The following is a 21,366-nucleotide window of genomic DNA, read 5'->3' as shown; positions in this document are numbered from 1 at the left end:
TTCTTTTGAAGAGAAGACCTCACCATCTCTCACATCATCTACTGTAATTTTAGTGTCTTCTGAAGGAAGACATTCTTACTCAATACTATTTTGAAAGACTGTCCAAGAATCTTTTTGAAACTGATTTCCACAGGGCCAATATGTGTACCAGGAGCTGGGAGAAGGCTCTGGCAGTTGTATTCAGGTGGTGGTGTGGAGCTGTGAGCAATACTAGCTACTGTTTACTGCGTGCTTGCCCTCGGAAGTCTGAGTGTGATAGCCAGCAGGAGCCTGGGATGTGTCCGCCCAGTATTCAGGGATGGGGCTGTGGGCTGAAGACAGGTAGGGGTTAGCCGGTGCACCAGCCAGTGTCTGTCTCGGGAGCGAACAGGACAAGCCCAGGCAGGATGGACAGCGAGGTCTTTGAGGAAGCCGGGAAGGTTGAATGACTCCAGACATCACTATAGGCTACTAGGAAGGAGCAAGAAGCATGCGGCCAGAGGGAAATGGGTTGGGGCTTATTGTAAGCTAGGTGCCCAGGGCTCCACGGCGGCAAGCAGCACAGGCCAGCACATTGAAACCCCTGGCCATGGGCTGTGGGATGGACCACACATGTGGATTGCAAGGACAGCTACTTAGAGAGTTCACATTCCTCCGCTATTGAACTGGGTATGATTGTAATGGTTTGTTAAACAAAAGACCTAAAGCTGTGAATAGGAGGGAAAAGACAAGGTAAAAAGGTGAGGAGGCCCTGCTTGCTAGTTTCCACTTTTCTTTCTTTTTTTTTTTTCCTCTCTCCCCCACTTCCTTGGCATTCCTTTCTCTCTTTCAGAAAAGCTAAGGGTAGGAACTTGGAAAAGTCACCAATGTCATCTTCTCTTAAAGCGGAGGAATGATGAAGTGTTTATCAGTTTAAAAGGAAAAGACCTAGAAGCCAGTGATGAATATTGCCGTGATAGATCACCTTAGTGATATAATTTTTATTTCCTGTTAAGTTTTTTGCATGAAAGGCTGCTTGCTATCATCAAGATTTGTTAGCTTGACAAGGGAAGGCAAAATCCTGTCTCTAGGATTTGTGCAGTGATTTGTGGCTGAAACGACTTGGGCAAGTGGCTTCAACTTTCTTCTAGAGGAAGCTTCGGAAATGGTTCCCTGTTCTATGTGTCTGGTTTATTCTAAGTTCTGAATACTCATTTGTTGTAGAAAAAAAATTTGGGGGGAGGGTGGGGGATGTTTATGTTGTCACTTACAACAACCAACCAAATTTATATCCTTCTATGGGATCAGATTTAGTCTCATGCTCATCTTGGGGGGCGGGGAGCCTTCTGAGTTTCAGAACAGCACTTTTAAACCTACAGTTTAAAGACAAGTTAGTTGTCCAAGGGAGAGAGAGATAAATGACTGACTCTTTTCCTCAAGAGAGCAGTATGAATAAAAGGTTAATGCTCTCACTACTCCCTGCCCCCGTTGCCTCGCGAATAGCCCAGCATTTCTCTCTAGACCATTGTAATGTCAGCTCTCCAGGTGAAACACCTGCTCCTGTCATACGGGGATTCCTGCCAGACCACACAACACTTTACACTGCTGCACTGTGGTTGTTTCATGCCCATGGGCCTTGAGCTGAGGAGCATGCCTCCCTCCTCCCCTTTGCCACCTAGTGCCCTCCTAGACAAAGCAGATAGTGTCCAAGTTTGAGCAGTGCCAAGACCTCATGCGGACAACCAGAGAGTCATTTCTGACTTCACCACCCAGCTAGACACTATTGGTACGTTGCTATTCCCGTCCTTTTTTTTTTTTTTTTAACCTGTTTACAAATATGATTGTTTTAGACCCAAACAGTGCATCCAAGTCTTTGGGCATCCTTTCCAGACCTCATCAAAGAGGTTGTTTTAACTTTCAAATCTAGGTGTCTATCATCAGTGTGACTGGTATTTTTTTTTTTTCCCCCTCCTCTCTATGAGCTTTTACAAAACCTCACACACTTCCTGGGAAGAAATGGGCCTTTTCTTCTCCCTAGAATGGTAACTGTCATAGGACAATAGGCCCTGCTGCTAATTAGGTAAGTTTTGGTCCCTCCATGCCCTACTCTCAGAATCCCAGGAAGAGGGATCACGGCTGTCAGCTATAGAAACACACCCTAAAAGGGGCTGAGGATTTGTTGGGAGGAAGGAGGGGGATACATTTTCAGCTCTCACAAAGGACGAGTCCCCATCACAGACTCTAATGACCAGAAAATCTTCTCCTGGTTTTCAGGGCAGCTCAGCTCACTACTTGTCACCCCTTCCAGTGACCTAGAGTTCACTAATAGTCTTTTGAAAACGAGGCCTGTTCCATCTCGGCTTGAGAGCCACTCCGTGGCTCTTCACACTTGCCTCCCTGGATGCATGTCACTGGTTCTGTTTTTGCAGATAGTTGTCTGGTGTTTGTTTGTTTGTTTGTTTGTTTGTTTGTTTTTTCCCTATATGTGTGTATTTGAAGATCATGGGAGGATGGGGAGACGGTGTGTGCTGGGAAGGCAGAGGGAGTGTGGTGAAAGATTTGGGAGTCTGTAAAGATATCCCCTCTCCTCCTTCCTGCCGAGTGGGGCTTATGGTGAAGGATCCGTGAAGGATCCGTCTGTGGCTCTGTCTTGCCTGCAGTCCCCCTCCTTCCACTCTGTCCAGGTGAGGGAGGAGAGGCCTGTTTCAGATTAACACATCAATGCTGATGGGTCCTGGGTTTCTGGTTAGCTGTTGTGCCTTTTTTTCTTGGTTGCGGGACTTTTTTTTTTCTTCTCTTTTTCTTTTTTCAGTGTTCAGCAGCTCTTTGAGGTTCAGAGGCGCTTGGACTTCTGCCTTTTCCCTTGCTTTTAATGACTTCATTGTTTCAGTTGAGCTGAGTTTTATTGACAATCTTACCTCTTGTTACCTCCTTTCTCCCTAGCCTCCTCACCCCACGTCCATGAAGACAGTGAATCTATAACCCCAACGAAATGGTTAGACAGTACCTTCAATCTGTTAACTGAGAAAGAGTACTATCTACATGAAGTCTTACTTTTCACAGAAGAGTAGCTCACCAGACAGAAGGGTCTTGCATGACCACCTGATTTATGAGAGAGAAATTCAGACCAAAGCACATGCTACCTTTTTTATGGTGTTCTATTTGTTTTTGCCTTTTGTGGTGCTGGGGCTATGACCCTAGATTTTATATAAAGGCCTGAGCTCTGTCACGGAGCCACCCTCTATCCCTTATCCTGCTTATTCAAGTCCCCATAGGCTTGTCACTGCACTGTCATACCTAAGCTGGAGAGATTTAGACATGGAAGGCAGCTTCTGCCACTGGAGGCTAATAAGAATGACATGTCCCCACAAGCCTGCTTTCACAGTGCAGAGTGGAGACCAAGTCAGGATCAGTCTAGCTGGGGCCTGTCATAGAAGAAAAGCAAATGCCTTCTCACCCCCAAGACAACCCAATTCACCAAACCACTTTGAGGTGGACAGCAGCCTGGATCACTGTTGATGAGATGAATTAACTGAGGAGAATCTCTGAGGCCACCCAGGTAGAGCTTGGAGCAATTTGTAAAGCCATTTACAGAAACCAGGTTAAGACTGGTATTCACTTTCCCAAGGCCAGAGGGGCTCTCTGGCCCAGCTAGACAGTTCCTTAGCGTTCCACCTCTACGGGCTTTCTCACCAACTGGATACCCCTCAGACACGGTTAAAAGTCAGCTTCTCACTCCTGTGTCTCATTGGATTTTTTTCTTTTTTCCTCTTAGGACTCCTTCCTTTCTTTTTCTCTAAGTCACCACCATCACTTCTCTCTACCTAAATCCTAATCTATCTAGTCTGTTTACAAAGTGTCATTTCAACCTGTCCTCTCTTCCTTTCCAGGCCACCAATTATTTCAGCTCATTATCTCTTTTGAGATAGGGCAGAAGCTCAAATGGCCTCATTTCCCCCTGGTCCGACCACTTACTAGTGTATCTTACACCTCCATGGCAGAATTATTGTCAAGAGGTGTAATCTGACAGGCTCACTGCTTATAATGGATTCCTGCTGCTCAGCTCTCTCCTCTCTTCATCCGCCCTGACTGCCTTTGCCCCAACAGTGAGGCCTCTCTCCATCTTTTGTGACTCTGGATTTTCTTGTTGATTTTGAAGTCCATTTATTTAAGCACAGGCATACTGTGATAATTGAACAAACCATATGCGTACTGTATTTTTGCTTGCTTCCTCCCCCAAATCGTTTTACTAGGGTAATACTAAGAGAACCAGAGCACCTTTTGGTATATGTGATGCTGGGGGTTGAACTTGGGGGGTCTCATACTTGAGAGTCCAGTGCTTCATCTACTGGGCCACTTCCCAGGCCACTATAAAAGCACTTCTAGTACTCACTGAACTAACCTTGAAACACACAAGCAGTTAATACAATTTAGTGATGCTCTGGTTCTTGTTCCCTCTCTCTCTCTCTCCCTCTCTCCCTCTCTCTCCTTCCCTCCCTCCCATCGCCCTCACTCCTCACTAAATCTTTTAAACAGAAAAAAGAGATAGAACTATTTTTCCCACAAGACATCAGGTACCCTCAAGATCAAAAACATGACAGTGTGTATGAGCCGTTGTGGGTGGTGGCGGGGGGTGGTTATTAGGACTGCTGATAGTCAGATGTTCTCTCAGCAAGTCTGACGGCAATTTCTACCCCTGCCTTTGGGTTTTGCACTAACCACTGCCTTTTTTTATTATTTTCTTAAAAAAGAAAATCTGTCCTTTTAGGCATTTCTTTCTCTCCAGGAGACACATAGGCAGCTCAGTTTATTCTTGTCCTTAGCTATTTTTTCTTGGGGTGGCTACTTTTCTCCTTCCATCTCCTGCCTCCCTGGGCCTGGGCCTGTTTGCCCATAGGACGATATCTGGACAGGGGAATTATACCAACTGTCACTTAATTCAGCATGGTACCACTTCAGTATGGCCTTTATACCCTACACCGGAAGGAGTCAGGAGAGCTGAATGCTCCTCTGGCATGCAAGCACTCTGGGTCTGTATGCCTGCTCTTACCCTCATTTCCAGAGGCATCTAGTTCACAGATACTCAGGACTTTGGAAGGTTTCTGGGATGTAATGCAGATTGAATGCTTTTCATCACTGGGCTTTTAAACACCGATGAGTCAGTTTCTGCTTGCTTCCCTGAATTCCAGCTTTTACATTTTGATATGGTTTTTTCCTTTCCTGTTGTTATTTAACTCTGTTTTTTTTTTTTTTTAAACCTCATTAAGTCTGTTTGAGTAGAGTTGCAGGAGATGGTGGTGCTTCATGCTTTTATTCAGCTTGCCATTGTTGACTAGATATTACTCATACTGTCTGTGAATAGAGAATCAGCGCCCGGCCTTTTCATATTTTCTAAATAGAGTACATGGATCTGATGTTCTCAGGCTGTGGTGTAATCATCTGGACAGCTTTCTCATTAATTTTCTTTCTGAATATTCGATAAATGATTCACTTCAGCTTTCTCGCCTATTTTAGGCCTCATTTCTAAGAAAATAAGAGCTTACTCACCGGGCTAACAAAATTAAGTCTCTCAAGGTGACAGCTTAAAAGAATCAGCAGGGAAGGAAACTGATTGTTCATCAGGCTGTGTGTGAAGCAGGTGGTGCCCCCCGACACCTGAGCAGAAACATGGGGCTGGGGGCAGTCAGTGTTTCCCCCCGACTCCTCACTTTTCGTCGCCGGGGCACAGACAAGGGTGCGGTCATGTCAGAGATGTAGATGTCTGCGGGGCTACTGAACAGGTGGTTCTGGAAGGGACAAGTAAAGGAGCCTTTAGCCTAAGTATTAACACATGCCAAGCACTTTTTTCTCTTCTTCAGGTCAGCTATTATTTTAGTGATTGCCTTTTCTTTTTTTTTCTCCCTTCCCACAGATACCTTAGCTCAAACCATTAGAGTGTCACTGTTGGAATTACTCCCCCCCCCCCCCCCCCCCGTCCCAATTTCACCAACTCAACATGAGGAAAGGGAACTCACTGCTCTCTCATTGGTCTCCCAGAGAGTAACGGGAAAATCAGGGTTTGCAGGCTGGAGATGTGGTAAAGGTTAGAAGCATGGGAGAACTTGGAACTTTAAGACAAGAGCAAGTCAGGGAGTCGGGCGGTAGTGCAGCAGGTTAAGTGCAGGTGGCGCAAAGCGCAAGGACCGGCATAAGGATCCTGGTTCAAGCCCCCAGCTCCCCACCTACAGGGGAGTCGCTTCACAGGCGGTGAAGCAGGTCTGCAGGTGTCTGTCTTTCTCTCCCCCCCTCTGTCTTCCCCTCCTCTCTCCATTTCTCTCTGTCCTATCCAACAACGACAACGTCAATGACTACAACAATAAAACAAGGGCAACGAAAAAAGGGAATAAATAAATAAATATTTTAAAAAAGATGGGAGCAAGTGGCAGTCTTAGCTCGCCTTTCAGTTTCTGTGGGAGACGGCCTGTAGATGCAGTGGTAGGACCTGCCTTTTGGTTCCGTTGGACTGTCGGATACCTCATGACATTTTTCCCTGTGTGCTTGATGGGAAAATATGCCAGGACATTTCTGACAGCCCAGTAGCTTCGGAAGTCATCCCAGGCAAGAACCTTTGTCCACACAGTAGTTTAGTTTAGGTGTCAGTGAACTCTCATTCTGATATGGAAGACATGTAAGACTTTCACTGTATTGTTTTTCATTTTTTAATCTTTTTTAAAATTTTATTTATTATTGGATAGAGACAGTGAGAAATTGAGAAGGAAGGGGAGATAAAGAGGGAGAGAGACAGACAGACACCTGCAGCCCTGCTTCATCACTTGTGAAGCTTTCCCCCTGCAGGTGGGGACCAGGGGCTTGAACCCGGGTCCTCGTGCACTGTAATGCGAGCACTCAACCAGGTGTGCCACCCCCTGGTGTAAGGCTCTTAAAGATGCTGACAAGTGAACCCCTGTGGTTCGGAGGGCGGCCTAGCTTTTAGTCAAAAGGTAGGCTTGCCTTATGTGATAGACTTGGCTAAATTTTCATCTGTACTCATATCTGAAATGAAGTTTGTACAAGTAGTTTACTGCTTAGATTTCAGAACATGTTTTTTTTTTTTAAAAAAAAAACCCAATTTTATTAAGCCTAATAAAATACAGTGACTGCGACAAAATATTTGGTCCATGGATTCTGAAATGGCCTTTTGCAGCATCAAAACTGAATTGATAGACCAAATGAAATTTTCACTGAAGTCAGTGTTTAACTTGTTGGAATCTAAGATGCCCATTAGAACATTTGAAGGAAACTATGATGCCTTTTCCCATAAGAATACAATAATCACGCCCCCTGCTTTTGCATAGAATTTTAGAGAATTCGCACAGGCTCTGAAGTCAAACCTGTGCCCTACATAAAGACTGAACAGCCTAGCCACAGCCAGTGTGGTGTGTGCCAAAGGCTCATACCTACAGTCCTCTACCAAGAAAGTACAGCTCTCGGAGTCCCCTTATTTCTCACTAGACATACAGTGACTCCCAGCTCTGCTAACACTGGACTCTCTCAGCTACAAGGAGCTAGCATTCTTTTTCAGCACCGATGCCTTGAGGCCTTGAGCATCTCCTTTCTTGATGACATTTCTGGATAATTTTTAAATTGAGGATAGAGAACTTGCTGCAAAAATCAATCCAAGGACTGGTGTTGGCTGAGAGAAGCAACCTCTCTAAAAAGTCACCTTGAAACGAACGAGAAATGAATCACATTTAGCCTGTTGTTAGCTGAATCCTATCTTGTGAGTATAAGAAACAGAAGCCTGCTTGGCACACTTGTTAAATCAACCTTACCATTTTATACCATATAAAAGCAACCCCAAGTTTGGGCAAAACGATAGACAGAGATTTGAAATAGAACTTTCTTATCCACGAGGGTGATGTTGCATGGAATCAAAGAGCATTAGAGTCCCATGCTGGAAGACTAAATATGGAAATGCAATTTCCTTTTAGAAATGGGCCTTGCATTGTGTTACGGGGCACAATGGAAATAGAAGGCATAAGTCATAGTTTATTTTGAGGGCCTTGTAAAACATTTGTCCCCTCGATGAGATGATTATATTACGTAGCGCTGGGGAGGTCCTGGGGCTCTACTTTTGCTCTGACCTCTTCTGTGGTATATCACCAGCCCACAGGGAACAGAGTCCTTCATGGCTGTTGCCAGATATATGTTCTTATTCCAACCTGATCCCCTGTCATCCCCAAAATAATCAGCATGATCAGAATGAAGCAGATGGTACAAGCCATCTTTGGCATACTAGTAGACCGGTGTCACTCACTCAGTATTTTTAGAATCAAGGGGATTGGAAATTATGTCCTGGGATGTTTTGGGGGAAGACTGCTATCTTTCCATGGTGACAGGTGTTGAAATATTAACGTGTGTAAGACGCAAATGCGGTCTTTATGTCAAGTCACAGGACAAGCCGATTATTATCAGGACCTTTTGTCAGTTCTCTGTAAGGATTGTTGGTGGTTTGCCAGATAATAGAAAGTTAATCACAAGTCGGTTTAAAGTATGTGGTCAGTAAGTGCATCAGGTTTCAACCAAAGATGGGAATCAGCAGTAGCCAGCCAGTACTGGTCAAGTCCATGGTGATAGGAGAATGTTGTAGTAACCACATGATTTACTTGTTAAAAATAGCTGAGCTTTGATCGTCAGCCACACTTAAAGACTATTGGAAAAGTCTGTTTCATAAAGTTTGTGGTGATATCATGAACACAGCGCAATTGTATGATTTTAAGGTCTAGGTTAATGAAGTTTATGGTTATGGTGAATGAAGTGTAACTATTTGTGAACTTGAATCCATCATTCAAAAAAACCTTCTTAAAGAATGTTTCATTATCATATAGTTAATTCGGTTGACTGCTGGCGGACCAAACATACGCTTATTGTTTCACAAAGACCTATTAAAGTTCAGAGATGCAGTCTTGGCAAAAGATCCTCATGAATAAGTAAAATAAGTATTTAGAAGGTTGAGGCAATTTCTTGGTCACTGGAAATTTGATTTGGGAGCAAAAGGTCAGAGGAGACATGCCTCACATTGAAATAAAGCAGGGCCGCCACTCAGTGTCTCTAAATCTACCCGCCATCTTGATGACCTCGGAGAACTGTGGAACAGCAGAGTCCAGGATGGCTGGACATCACAGTTTAGGAAAGTAGTTAGAAAGTAGATCTGGGAAACTGTATTCAGTGTTAAACGGAAGTCATTTACAAAAAGGAAACCGAAGACATCCGACTTTCCCTTTGACATATTCCTGCTATGTTTGCCAGTTAAGGTTGGATACATGTTGAAAAGCAGTAGAAATAATGGATTTGGGGTTATACATGGGGAGAAGAAATGTCCCCTTCCCCCACTAAATTCATAGCTGAGTGACTACATGCATCAGTTGAGCACCACAAACGAGGAAAGTAAACTTAAGACTTAAACAGCAAGTGGAGATGCTAGAATTTGAACAAGGGAATCTTTCTACTGTCTTCATATGATCCCTGACTAGATCCCCATCAATTTGTCCCACATTTCAGGGGAACACCTGAGGGTCAAAGCGCAGCACAGTTCTGTCTGAAGGAAAGTATAGTCATTCCTTCGTCTGTTTTCTTGACATTAAAACCACTATCTGTGCTGCCCTATGTGGCAGTCACTAGCCATGTGTGGCCACTTAGATGTATTGTAAGTGAAAATGAACCCAGTGTCTTGGTGGTGAATTCTGAAGGCCCAACAGCCATCATACATACCAGATCTCCACATCGCAGATGACTCTATCAGGCATGCTGTGCACCTTTCATAAAGTAAGAGGATGGGGGGAGGATGGGTCTTAGAGAAGTCGAGAAAAGTGTATATGCAGAGGACTAGAGGAAAAAAGTGAACGACGAAATACCACCAGGCCAGCTCCTTCTCCTGAGTGACTTGTGCTATATCGAGTTCAGCTGTACACAGAACACGGAAAAGATAAATTTCAGCTTGCCTGTTGTGAGTAAATCTGAAGCCTTTTTATTAGACCTAGAAAACACAGCAGTTACAAGGGAATGACTATATTCAGTGATGATAAGTTTTATGCCTCTTGTAGCTGGACTGGTATTATGACCGGACTTAGGCTGGATGAGAATTAGAATACCACATGCGATCTGGCAGTAAAACCTTGGCCACATGGGGTAGAATTCCTAGAAGGAATTATTTCCCTTGTGGTCAGAGTTGTTGGGATCAGACACCTCAAGAATAGGGATTTAGGTTTGAATTAGAGAACCAGGGGGTTGGGGGACAAGAGTGTAGACATAGCTAGGACGGGAGTTGAGTCCAAGTCACATGTGGTGACAAAGAAATAAGGTATGTGTGTCCTGCCATCAGAAGGCGTGTTTGGTGCCAGGCTGCTGGCTGAGAAGCTTGTGTCCTGGCTTGGGATCAGCGCTAAAGCCTCAGTGTCCAAGTGCACATGTCAGCTTTAAAAGTTCCAAGCAGGTGGAACAAGCACGAGGATGAGGGGTGTCTGCCTGGTGCTGCCTCTTTGTGAACTCTGACCAAACACTAACACCCAGCTCCTTGATGAGGAACACTATGTATTCAGTGCCTTTTTTTTTTCCTTGCCAATTACACAGGAAATTCATGTGACATTATGTGATATGTATATTTTTAAGGATGGCTTAGCTATCAGGAGATTCATCTAGGTAGATTCTAGCTTTCTGATCTGAAAGTTCAGGGCAAATCAATACAGGTAAATTAAAAAAAAATAATAACTTTCATAATAAAGAACTACTCACCAAAGGCTTGGCAATAGATGGCTGGCTGGAGGGAAATAATGCCTGTAAAATGTGCTGTGATTGGTCTGCACACTAGGAGTGCCTTGCTTATTGGACATAGTTTAGGAAAGGCTAGCTTGTGTACAAAAGCTCCTCCAGTGTGCTTGCTGCGGGCAGATAGAACTCTTCATTTTTGTTTGAGGATTGGCATGTGAAACATTAGTATCCACTTGCCTGAGAATTACTCTCCTTGGAGTTGCACAGGGTTTGGACTAGCTAGGGACTCGTGTGTTGCTGTTATTGACGTTGCGCCAGGACTTGGGTGAGGTTTCTCCAGTGGTGGTCTAGTAACAGAGATAGGAGAGCCTGCCCTCGGTGTAGGCAGCGTGGTGGTCATTGGAGTTTGACAAGGTAGAGCACTATGGCCCACCTCCTAGAAGTGACTGGCCCCACGGGAAGTTGGGTTGGTCCTCCCAGTTGGGGCTGAGGAATGAAAAACTGTCGCCCCACACAAAGAGAAGACATCAGCAGGGTGATTTTTAGAGGACAGTGCAGCCTGGGTAGTCTCTCCCAAGCCATCAGGTTTATTTCCACGGGACTCTCTCATCTCTCTCCCAAGGCGCCCCAGTGGGAAAGGAAGCTTGACTGGCTTCACTAGCAGTTTCTGTCAGTCCTTCTGTCTGGTACCCTTCCAAGCAAATTACCTGAGATGTATACAAATTACTTGAAGCTCATCCCCTGGAAGTTTAAACAGGTGTGATAAACAACTTAGGTTAGTTCAAGATGAGTGGAGAGCCCATGGTTTGAATAAGCAGGGGCGATGTGTTTCTCTACTACTAAAATGCACAGAGATTTTTTTTTTTCCCCTGTTCTCTGAATTGGTTGACTAAGCCCCATACTGACCTGAAATTCTGACTTGAAGTAGACAGTGCCAAGTCTGTGGAAATAGACATTTTTTTTATTTCTTTATTGGGGAATTAATGTTTTACATTCGACAGTAAATACAGTAGTTTGTACATGCATAACATTTCCCAGTTTTCCACAGAACAATACAACCCCCACTAGGTCCTCTGTCATCCTTTTTGGACCTGTATTCTCCTCACCCACCCACCACCCACCCCAGAGTCTTTTACTTTGGTGCAATACGCCAATTCCAGGTCAGGTTGTACTTGTATTTTCTCTTCTGGTCTTGCTAAAAAATAGACATCTTTAACACACACACACACACACACACACACACACACACACACACACACACACACACAATGTTCCACCCACCCTGAAAACACCGCATGCTTAATCCTCCCCACCCTGGAGGAGAAACAGACAGGTGCACCGCATCTGAAGCAGGACCTTCTACAAACACACACGGAGGACAGAGGATGGACACCTGAGCTGCAGTGGAGCCCCTAGCAGGAACATGTACTTTCTAAACTGGTGGGGGAGGCCAAGCGTTGTTTCCCAATGGCTAATTCAAGAAAACTGTTCCTCTTCTCTCCACAGACAGTCTGGTGACCCTGGACATGTCCCAGCTCTAGTGACACAGATTACCTTTCTGCTCCTGGAACCTCTTGTGTGCCTCAGACTTTCTTCTCTCAACTTGAGACCGCATATAAATTGGGATGTGGGGAAGCAGGAAGCCCAGCTAGTGGTAACTGAGAGCCCCCTCCCAGTGGGTAGACCCAGGCCCAGAGAACCACAGCACTGTGGCTCCCCCTGGAGTTTCGCTGTGTGCTCAGCGCCCTCCTTCCAGCTGTGCTCACATGGCACAGCCCTTACTCAGCGCATCTGAAAAAGAAAGAGTGAAAAGCAAAGCCCATGGCCGCCTACCCTGCCAGCTATGTGGCAAGACGTTTCTCACCCTGGAGAAGTTCACTATCCACAATTATTCCCACTCCAGGGAGCGACCTTTCAAGTGCTTGCAGCCTGACTGTGGCAAAGCCTTCGTTTCCAGATATAAATTAATGAGGTGAGAGGCTTTAGGAAAGGTATGGTGCTTTACACATGCCTTTACATGGCCTTGCGAAGCCCTCCAGCCAACACTCTGCGAGGGGAAAGGTCGCAGCATACATGCTTCTAAGCACTGGGACCTGCGTGCCCAGTGACCGCTGTGCTTTGCAACAGGTTTGCTGTGCAGTGGTAGTTTATTCCCTCAGCAGATGTCCTTCTTGTGTTCTTGCATCCTCGGGCCGAGAGAGAAAGACGGGGGCCGGGAAGGGGGGGGGGGAACCATCCCTGACTGGGGAGGCAGCCGTGCAAACACAAATCAAGATGCGGCCTATGTGCTGTGACAGAGCCGTCCGTGTGAGGGGACGTTGTTCTCCACTGTGTGATGAACCCAGGGACAGTTTCTTAGAAGAGAGAGTCCAGGGGAGTCGGGCAGTAGCGCAGTGGGTTAAGCACACATGGCGCAAAGCACTAGGACCGGCGGAAGGATCCCGGTTCGAGCCCCCAGCTCCCCACCTGCAGGGGAGTCGCTTCACAGGCGGTGAAGCAGGTCTGCAGGTGTCTATCTTTCTCTCCCCCTCTCTGTCTTCCCCTCCTCTCTCCATTTCTCTCTGTCCTATCCAACAACAACAACAGCTATGATAACAATAACAGCTACAATAAGCACAACAACAAGGGCAACAAAATGGGAAAAAATAGCCTCCAGGAACGGTGGATTCCTAGTGCAAGCACCAAGCCCCAGCAATAACCCTGGAGGCAAAAGGAGTGCAAGCTGTGACCTTGGCACAGCTTGCACAGGAATGGCATTGAAAGTGGACAGACAGGAAGTAGCAGGGGAGTTAAAGGCCTTGTCCTGAGAGCACATGTGCACAGACAGTAGTGCACGGGGCTCCTCTCCACGTGTAGGCAAGAAGGAGGCAGCTCAGATCAAACGTTAACCAACGCCCTGAGGAGTTAGTCTTATTCTGCTACAGCCAAGTGGTGAAAATAGGACTGTATTCGCATATCGGGATGGTGACAGTGCCGTAATTTGGGAAAGAGAGAAGTAGACAAATTCAAGATTGGAATCGTTCAGGTGGGAAATATTCAGGGACTGTCCGAGTCCTAACAGTGAAGGTTGAGAGAGGAAAGTACCTCTTAGTGTAGGTTGCCAAAGCAGTTTTTCCACTAGTGTCTAAAACTACACGTAGTCAAATTTTGAAAGGCAATTATGATGTATCCATGGATAGAAAGGAAAAAGAGTAACCAACAGTTTTAAGCAGATCAACTATTTTCTTTTTTAAAAAATATTTATTTATTTATTCCCTTTTGTTGCCCTTGTTTTATTGTTGTCATTATTATTGATGTTGTTGTTGTTGGATAGGACAGAGAGAAAATGGAGAGAGGCGGGGAAGACAGAGGGGGGGGAGGAAGAGAGACACCTGCAGACCTGCTTCACCTCTTGTGAAGCGACTCCCCTGCAGATGGGGAGCCAGGGGTTCAAACTGGGATCCTTATGCCGGTCCTTGCTTTGCGCCACCCGCTGAGCTACCACCCAACTTGCCTTTTTTTTTTTTTTTTTTGTCTCCAGGATTATTGCTGGGGCTCGGTGCCTGCACTATGAATCCACTGCTCCTGGAGGCTATTTTTTTCCCCTTTTGTTGCCCTTGTTGTTTATCTTTGTTGTTGTTGTTATTGTTGTCATTTTTGGACAGGACAGAGATAATGGAGAGAGGAGGGGAAGACAGAGAGGGGGAGAGACAGACAGATACCTGCAGACCTGCTTCACCGCCTGTGAAGCGACTCCCCTGCAGGTGGGGAGCCGGGGGCTCGAACCGGGATCCTTACTCTGGTCCTTGCGCTTTGTGTCATGTGCGCTTAACCCGCCGCGCTACCGCCCGGCCCCCTATTTTATATTTTTAATAGTACATCTAGGCTGAATTATTTCCTGAGTACCTGCTAGGTATTTGCTTCCACCAGGGAAATGAATATGTGAGAGGCAGCTTCTGCCATCAAAGGCTGTTTGTACCATGGCAGGCGGCAGGGCACAGGGTCTGAGAGTAGATGCATGGTGTCTTCAGAGCCGCACACACAGGCGCCGCCTGACATGCACCTCTCCTGGTCTCTGCTTAAGGGAGATGTGTCACTTGCTGCTTATGGCCATGAACTGAGCTGTGAAGCTTCAACGGAGGCACTCCGCACCTATAAATAATGCATAGGTGAAAGCCGACGTTTAGCAAGAGAGGATTTCCATCTGAGCGGTATTAACATGGATAGCATGGTTATTAAAACCTGCAGTGCCCTGGAGGAAGTCAACTAAATTAAAAAAAAGATGTAAATTATCTTATAATTATAAATGATAATTACCTTATAAATGATCTATTCCTTCAGAACACCATGATTAAATATAATGTAAGAGAATGCATTGATTTTTTTTTTTCAAAATAAGCCCGTGGCAGCTCATTTTAAAACCCAGATGTGCTGTGCATGCAGAGCAGACTCGAGTCACCATGAATATCGAGTCCTGAGCACCTACTGTGTGCCCTGATGATGTTGCCGAGGCCTTCTGTCTCGCAACGAGCTGCTTGTGTGCACACAGCACTTATTAACTAACTGAGCACTGAAGGCAGGGTGAAGCCACAGTGAGGACACTGTGACTGTGAAAACCACACGGGGACAGATGTGTGGGGAAGACAGTGGCATGGCAGGAGTCCTCAGCCACTCTGAAGAAGATATATTAAGCCACATTTAGGAGGTGGTGGTTCTGAGCAAGGGAAGCGACTGGTTCCGTTAAGGGTGTGAAGTGAGGCAGAAAGGGAAGTGGACTTTATGTAAGAACAGCCTTCCACCCCACAGCCACGGACATGACTTGCCTCTCTGACTCCAGGCTATGTTCTGAGAGAGGAACAATGGGGAGGCAGTGGGAGACATTAGGGCTTTTATTTATTATTATTATTTTTTTAAGGGTGGCATTCTACCCCACTGCCCTCAGTTGCAACATAAACTCCATCTTATATAAGCAGAGGCTGGGAAAAATAATTCAGCTGCTACACTAGAACAGAGAATATGAGCACTCACAGCGTGGATGAGGGAAGCAGAGAGGTGAGGGCAGCGCAGGATAAGACTAGATAGCCTGGCAAGGCACACCACTGTCCCGCGTTGGGGAGCCACTACCCCAGAGAGTTCTAGGGTCACTGATAGGAGCCAGATGACATCCTACAATGATGACTGCAACATGGTTCTGTCTGTAGAGCGGACTGATACCAGTGGCTTTGTGGGTTGAGTTAAGAGAAGTTGAAGGATGGAAAGACATTGTCGGGAGTGATTTCGATTCTAGGGTGAGAATCTTCTGCACTAGGACAGTTGCATGAGCAGTGAAGGGGAGCATCGGAGGCTAGGCAAAGGCACTTTGACGAAATTCAGAACTGGTCAAGTCTCAGCAGGGGCGTTACTGGTCAGGCATCACGAGTTTCTCTGTCCCCTTCTCAAAGGTAGGCCAGGAGACGGGTGAGAAAGGAGGCCTTGAAAATCCGGGCCAGTGTCTGGGGAGGCAGTTAAGAGGCAGAGCACAAGTCTTGCATGCGTGTGGTCTTGTCTTCAGTCCTTGGCATCGCCTATCTCGCTTTCTCATTCTCCTTTCTTTCTCAATAATTTCCTTAACTGCTGAATGAACTACCAGGTTCAGAATTGTATATATGGCATTGAGCTGTCCATGGGATAGAATGAGATCTAAGCAGATGGGGGGGGGGGAATCTCCACAAAAAATAAAGAGGAGAGAAGCAAGATTCAAAGATCCAAGGAAGCTTAGGGGTCCTATTCACTAGTTCTGAACCAAGTAGAAAGAAAAATGACGCTCCATTTGAGACCTGTCCCCACTCAGGTGTCTTCTTCTATGAGCCTGTATAAGATGCTGATTACCAAGCTTCTGACAGGCTCTTTCGGTTCCTGTCTGCAGCCTCAGTGTATTGAAATAAACCTGCAACGGAGAGAGAGCGGCAGATAGCTCAGATGGCTAGGACAGCAGTTCCTGACGCCAGCACCGCTTGGCCTTGTCTTACAGAACCCATATGGAATGTGTCTCCCTTTGCAGAACTAGCTCTGGTGTTCTGCAGAGTAGGAGTGCCTTAATTTTCTTTATAAGCCCTGCACATACATAACTCACACCATATATATATATATGGAGAGAGAGAGAGAGAAAGGAGATACGAGGTTTTGCTTTGACCTTAGGAAAAGGGTATGTTGACTCCGATAACCTTTATGTTTTGAGTGGGCTTCCGGTCTGCCCCTACTAGAGGTCACCACTGTGTGAACAGTCGCCTCTCCAAAGCCCTCTGCAGGCCCGCCTCTAGAAAAGAATCAAGAAGAGACAGCACAGGTCAAGAAGTGTGGCGTGTCAGTACTCGTGGGTGAAACACACTGAAATCTTTCATATCCAGAAGCTCTTTAGCCACAGGTTAACAAGGGTACAGCTGCATTTAAGTTGTCAATAAGACAGACTTTAGCCTCAAAAGACAAAACTCCTCAGAGGTTTATATATATAATCAGGAGGGGACACAAAACAACCTGTGTGGTGCCTGCAAACCTGTAACACGGGCTCATGTTCTGTAAGACGTTCCAGCACACAGAACTTGGTGCACTAAATGACACTAAGACATTAAAACGAACTTTCATAAGGTTCCTCAGATGAAAACTCAGGGGTTTCTGATTTTTTTTATCAGCTTAGGTTTTTTTTTTAATTTTACTTATTTATTTCCCCCTTTTGTTGCCCTTGTTTTTATTGTTGTAGTTATTATTGTTGTCATCGTTGTTAGATAGGACAGAGAAAAATCGAGAGAGGAGGGGAGACAGAGAGGGGGAGAGAAAGACAGACACCTACAGACCTGTGTCATCACTTGTGAAGTGTCTCCCCTGCAGGTGGGGAGCCGGGATCCTTTCACCGGTCCTTGCGGTCCTTGCGTTTCACGCCACCTGCGCTTAACCCGCTGCGCTACTGCCTGACTCCCAACAGTTTAGATTTTTAGAATTCAATGGAGCTATGATAGAATAGAGGTGATCTTTCAGAACTAATTCCTGTAAAATGGCTGCTTTCAAATTCCATATAGACTCGGATGACTAGGGCTTGTCCCCAAACCTCAGTTAAAGACGCATAACTGCGTTAGGAATAGCAACTTATCCCTAATAGAAAAATCCGTCTGGATGTCGTCAGCGCCATGACTGACGGCCTTCAAGGAGCAGGTTGAGGGAGTCCCAGGTGCACACCTGTGAATACCAGAGACACAGCAGGCAGCGAAGTGTGAGGGAGAGGAAACCAGACTCAGCACAGATCGTGTGGGAAGCTCAAAGCTTAGGGCCAGGGCCCGGGTGGCGAGGCTGGCATTCTGGGTCTGCTGGAACACTCTCCGAGGTGTTTAGTATTTTTGCCTATAACCTGAGCTCAGTGTCTTAATCAGGATAAAGAGAAAGTGGATTTAGAAACAGTAAGTTAAAGCTGAGGGGAGGACAGTGATAGCAGGCAAATTGGGTCTCTTTGTTTTTTTTTTTTTTTTTGAAATTTAGGAATTTCCAAAAAGCATAGAATGACCATTGCCCCCTCCGTGAAAGATATCTTCCATGACCACATTTTAAAAATACTCGTACTTATTCAGCTACCCCTCCCTACACACTAGGAAAAGTTTTTTTTTTTTTATAGGTGTTAACATCACAACGGTTTTTGCATTTGCAGAATTGGAAAAGTATTAGGAAAGTCTTATACAATGAAAGTGATCTCTTTATCAGCACTTGGGACAAAAACACTAAGAACGTTTTAATATTGTTTCTCCATTCAACTTTTAAAAAACGAATCAGTGATTGAATAGTGATTTGCAAGAGTATGTAAGCTACTAGGGGTATAATTCCATGCCGCTTCCTCCACCTACGTTCTGTGTTTCTCTCCCCCCTCCCCAACCCCACCTTTTTATTCAACTCTTTAAAATAATAATAATAATAATGAAGCCTACCATGGACTTGCTTTTTTCTTTTTCCCGGACAGGCACATGGCGACCCACTCACCCCAGAAATCTCACCAGTGTGCTCACTGTGAGAAGACATTCAACCGGAAAGACCACCTGAAAAATCATCTCCAGACCCATGACCCTAACAAAATGGCCTTTGGGTGCGAGGAGTGTGGGAAGAAGTATCACACGGTGCTGGGCTACAAGAGGCACCTGGCGCTGCACGCGGCCAGCAGCGGCGACCTCACCTGCGGGGTGTGCGCGCTGGAGCTGGGCAGCACGGAGGTGCTGCTCGACCACCTCAAGGCCCACGCCGAAGAGAAGCCCCACCACGGAGCCCGGGAGAAGAAGCACCAGTGCGACCACTGCGAGAGGTGCTTCTACACCAGGAAAGATGTCCGGCGCCACCTGGTGGTCCACACAGGCTGCAAGGACTTCCTGTGTCAGTTCTGCGCCCAGAGATTTGGCCGCAAAGACCACCTCACCCGCCACACCAAGAAGACCCACTCGCAGGAGCTGATGAGGGAGAGTCTGCAGCCTGGAGACCTGCTGAGCACCCTGCATGCCATCTCCCCCCAGTTTCAGCTGAAGGCGACCACCACTCTGTCTCCTTTCCCCCTGGGGGCCCCTGTGCAGAACGGGTTAGCCAGCAGCTTGCAGGTCGAGGTCCACACCCTCCCCAGCAATCACCCAGAGCCACCTCTGCAGCCCATTCAGCCGCTGCCAGAGCCCCTGGCCCCACTCCACCCCATGCCAGCTCCCCCTAACTCTCCCCCGGCCCTCCACAACCACAAGTACAACACCGCCGCTACCTCGTACCCTCCACTTGCAAGCATGCCCATCAAACAGGAGAATAAAGGCTATTGCAATGTTAATCTGCTGGAGGACTTCCCTCTGCAAGAGCCTCAGTCCCCTCTGAAGCTCAGTCCAGGTTTTGACCTGGCTAAGGGCAGTGCTGCTAAGATCAACCTGCCCAAGGAGCTGTCGGCGGATGCCGTGAACCTAACCATACCCGCCTCTCTGGACCTTTCCCCGCTGTTGGGCTTCTGGCAGCTGCCACCTGCCGCCCAGAACGCCTTTGGGAATGGTACTCTCACCCTGGGGCCCGGGGAATCGCTGCCCCATCGATTAGGCTGTTTGGGGCAGCAGCAGCAGGACCCCTCCCTCGCCATGAGCCTGGGCCAGCTGGCTCTGCCCCCTCTGCCGCATGTGTTCTCTGCCACTGCGGGGCCAGCCATCTTGCCTCATTTCCACCACGCGTTCAGATGACTGGCTTGTAGGCATCCCGATTCTGCCAGGTGTTTAAGAGAAACCCTTTGAACGTCAGCTAGCATACAAGGAAAGATTTGGGATTGGGAACGGCTTTGAGATAAGAGAGTTCTTGAACTGCATGTGTTTGTGCCAATCTGTCCCGCGTTGTTTATTATGCTTCGTACCAAATGATGTAATCAGCAAGTATTCTCTATTGGAACTGTTTATTTGTGTCGTTACGATCGACATCCATACGAGGGCTGCTATATCTAGATATTTGTCCTATTGAATCGTAAGCCATCATCATCACACCTTGATCGAATGAGCTTGTGAGGCACTGCCTCTTGGGGAGGAAGTCTGGAAGTTATGGCATTCCCTACAATGGGAGGGCTTTGGAGATAAAAGCATATAACCTTATTGCATATGTAACTAGGCTGTGAGTTTCTTTTCAGGGATTTTTCTACCGTCCTGGTTGGATGTAGTTTAGTTCCTCTTGCCATAGACAGCCTGTAGTTTTACAAAAACGATTTCTTGTGGAATAATAGACGTCTCCATTAAAAAACAAGAAAAAAAAAAGCATTTTAAATGTAGTTTGAATATTTTCCACAAGGTGCGACAATGTGAGTTTTCACTTCGTGTATCTTTCAATAGTTGTCAGTTATACCTGACAGGAAAAAAAAAAAACATAAAAAAATTTTAAAAACAGACTATAAAAAAAAAACACTGTGTAACCTGGTTAAGTGGTAAAGTAATCAAGGCATCAGCCAAGAAAAGCATTTTGCTGCCTTTAGTATTGATTATATTTTTAACATGAATTTAAGAAGCTATTACTGGAATTTAAATATATATATATATATCTATATTAAACAAGAATTTTTCTTTGCTTTATCTGGCTTAAAGTACTACTCTGTGTAACTGCTGAATTATCATTGCTCATCAACAAGTGCATTTAAAATTCGTCATTAAGGCAACATTAGCTTTATGAAGAAAACAGTTTACAATGTAACTGTGATCTGTCTTGGATTTGGTATTGAATGAGTTTTTAAAAATGTACAACCTAATCTTTTCTTTTAAAGCTCTTTGTCTTGTGTTTAGATGCTTTCTATATGAATATATATCTTACATATAATAAACTGTGCAAATTCTGCATGTGATCTCGCTGTCTTTACTCACTGCGTGGCGGCACCGGGGATCATGTCAGACTAGGAACCCCGTGAGCGTCCTCCTGTAGCTCACTCACGCCCCCTCCTGGCCATTGCACCCCTCGCAGGAAAAACTTTTGAGAGCTGCCTGCAGCAGCGATTAGAGTACTTTTTATTTATTTCCTAGTGTTGTCCTTGCTGTTTTATTGTTGTAGTTATTATTGCTGTTGTTATTGATGTTGTCGTCATTGTTGGATAGGACAGAGAGAAATGGAGAGAGGAGGGGAAGACAGAGAGGGGGAGAGAAAGACAGACACCTGCAGACCTGCTTCACCGCCTGTGAAGCGACT

The 21,366-nt window shown here is 45.9% G+C and overlaps 1 protein-coding gene across 16 annotated transcripts in view; it reads left to right on the top strand.

The window, feature by feature from the left end:
- The window catches only part of PLAGL1 (PLAG1 like zinc finger 1), a 66,537-nt gene extending 45,516 nt beyond the window's left edge, over window positions 1–21,021 (top strand). For 8 of the 16 annotated variants that reach the window (XM_060188693.1, XM_060188691.1, XM_060188689.1 and 5 more), the window contains 2 exons: window positions 12,211–12,676; window positions 18,662–21,021. In XM_060188693.1, the coding sequence (XP_060044676.1) occupies window positions 12,471–12,676; window positions 18,662–19,892 (1,437 nt within the window). In that variant the 5' untranslated portion in view covers window positions 12,211–12,470 and the 3' untranslated portion in view covers window positions 19,893–21,021. The remainder of the gene's footprint in view (window positions 1–12,210; window positions 12,677–18,661) is intronic. The other 8 variants (XM_060188697.1, XM_060188701.1, XM_060188700.1 and 5 more) reach the window with 1 other exon arrangement.
- The last annotated feature ends 345 nt before the right edge of the window (window positions 21,022–21,366 follow it).

The sequence above is a fragment of the Erinaceus europaeus genome, chromosome 4 (assembly GCF_950295315.1).
Source record: "Erinaceus europaeus chromosome 4, mEriEur2.1, whole genome shotgun sequence".
In the NCBI taxonomy this organism is placed as follows: Eukaryota; Metazoa; Chordata; class Mammalia; order Eulipotyphla; family Erinaceidae; genus Erinaceus; species Erinaceus europaeus.
This window is presented reverse-complemented; position numbering and strand designations above follow the sequence as displayed.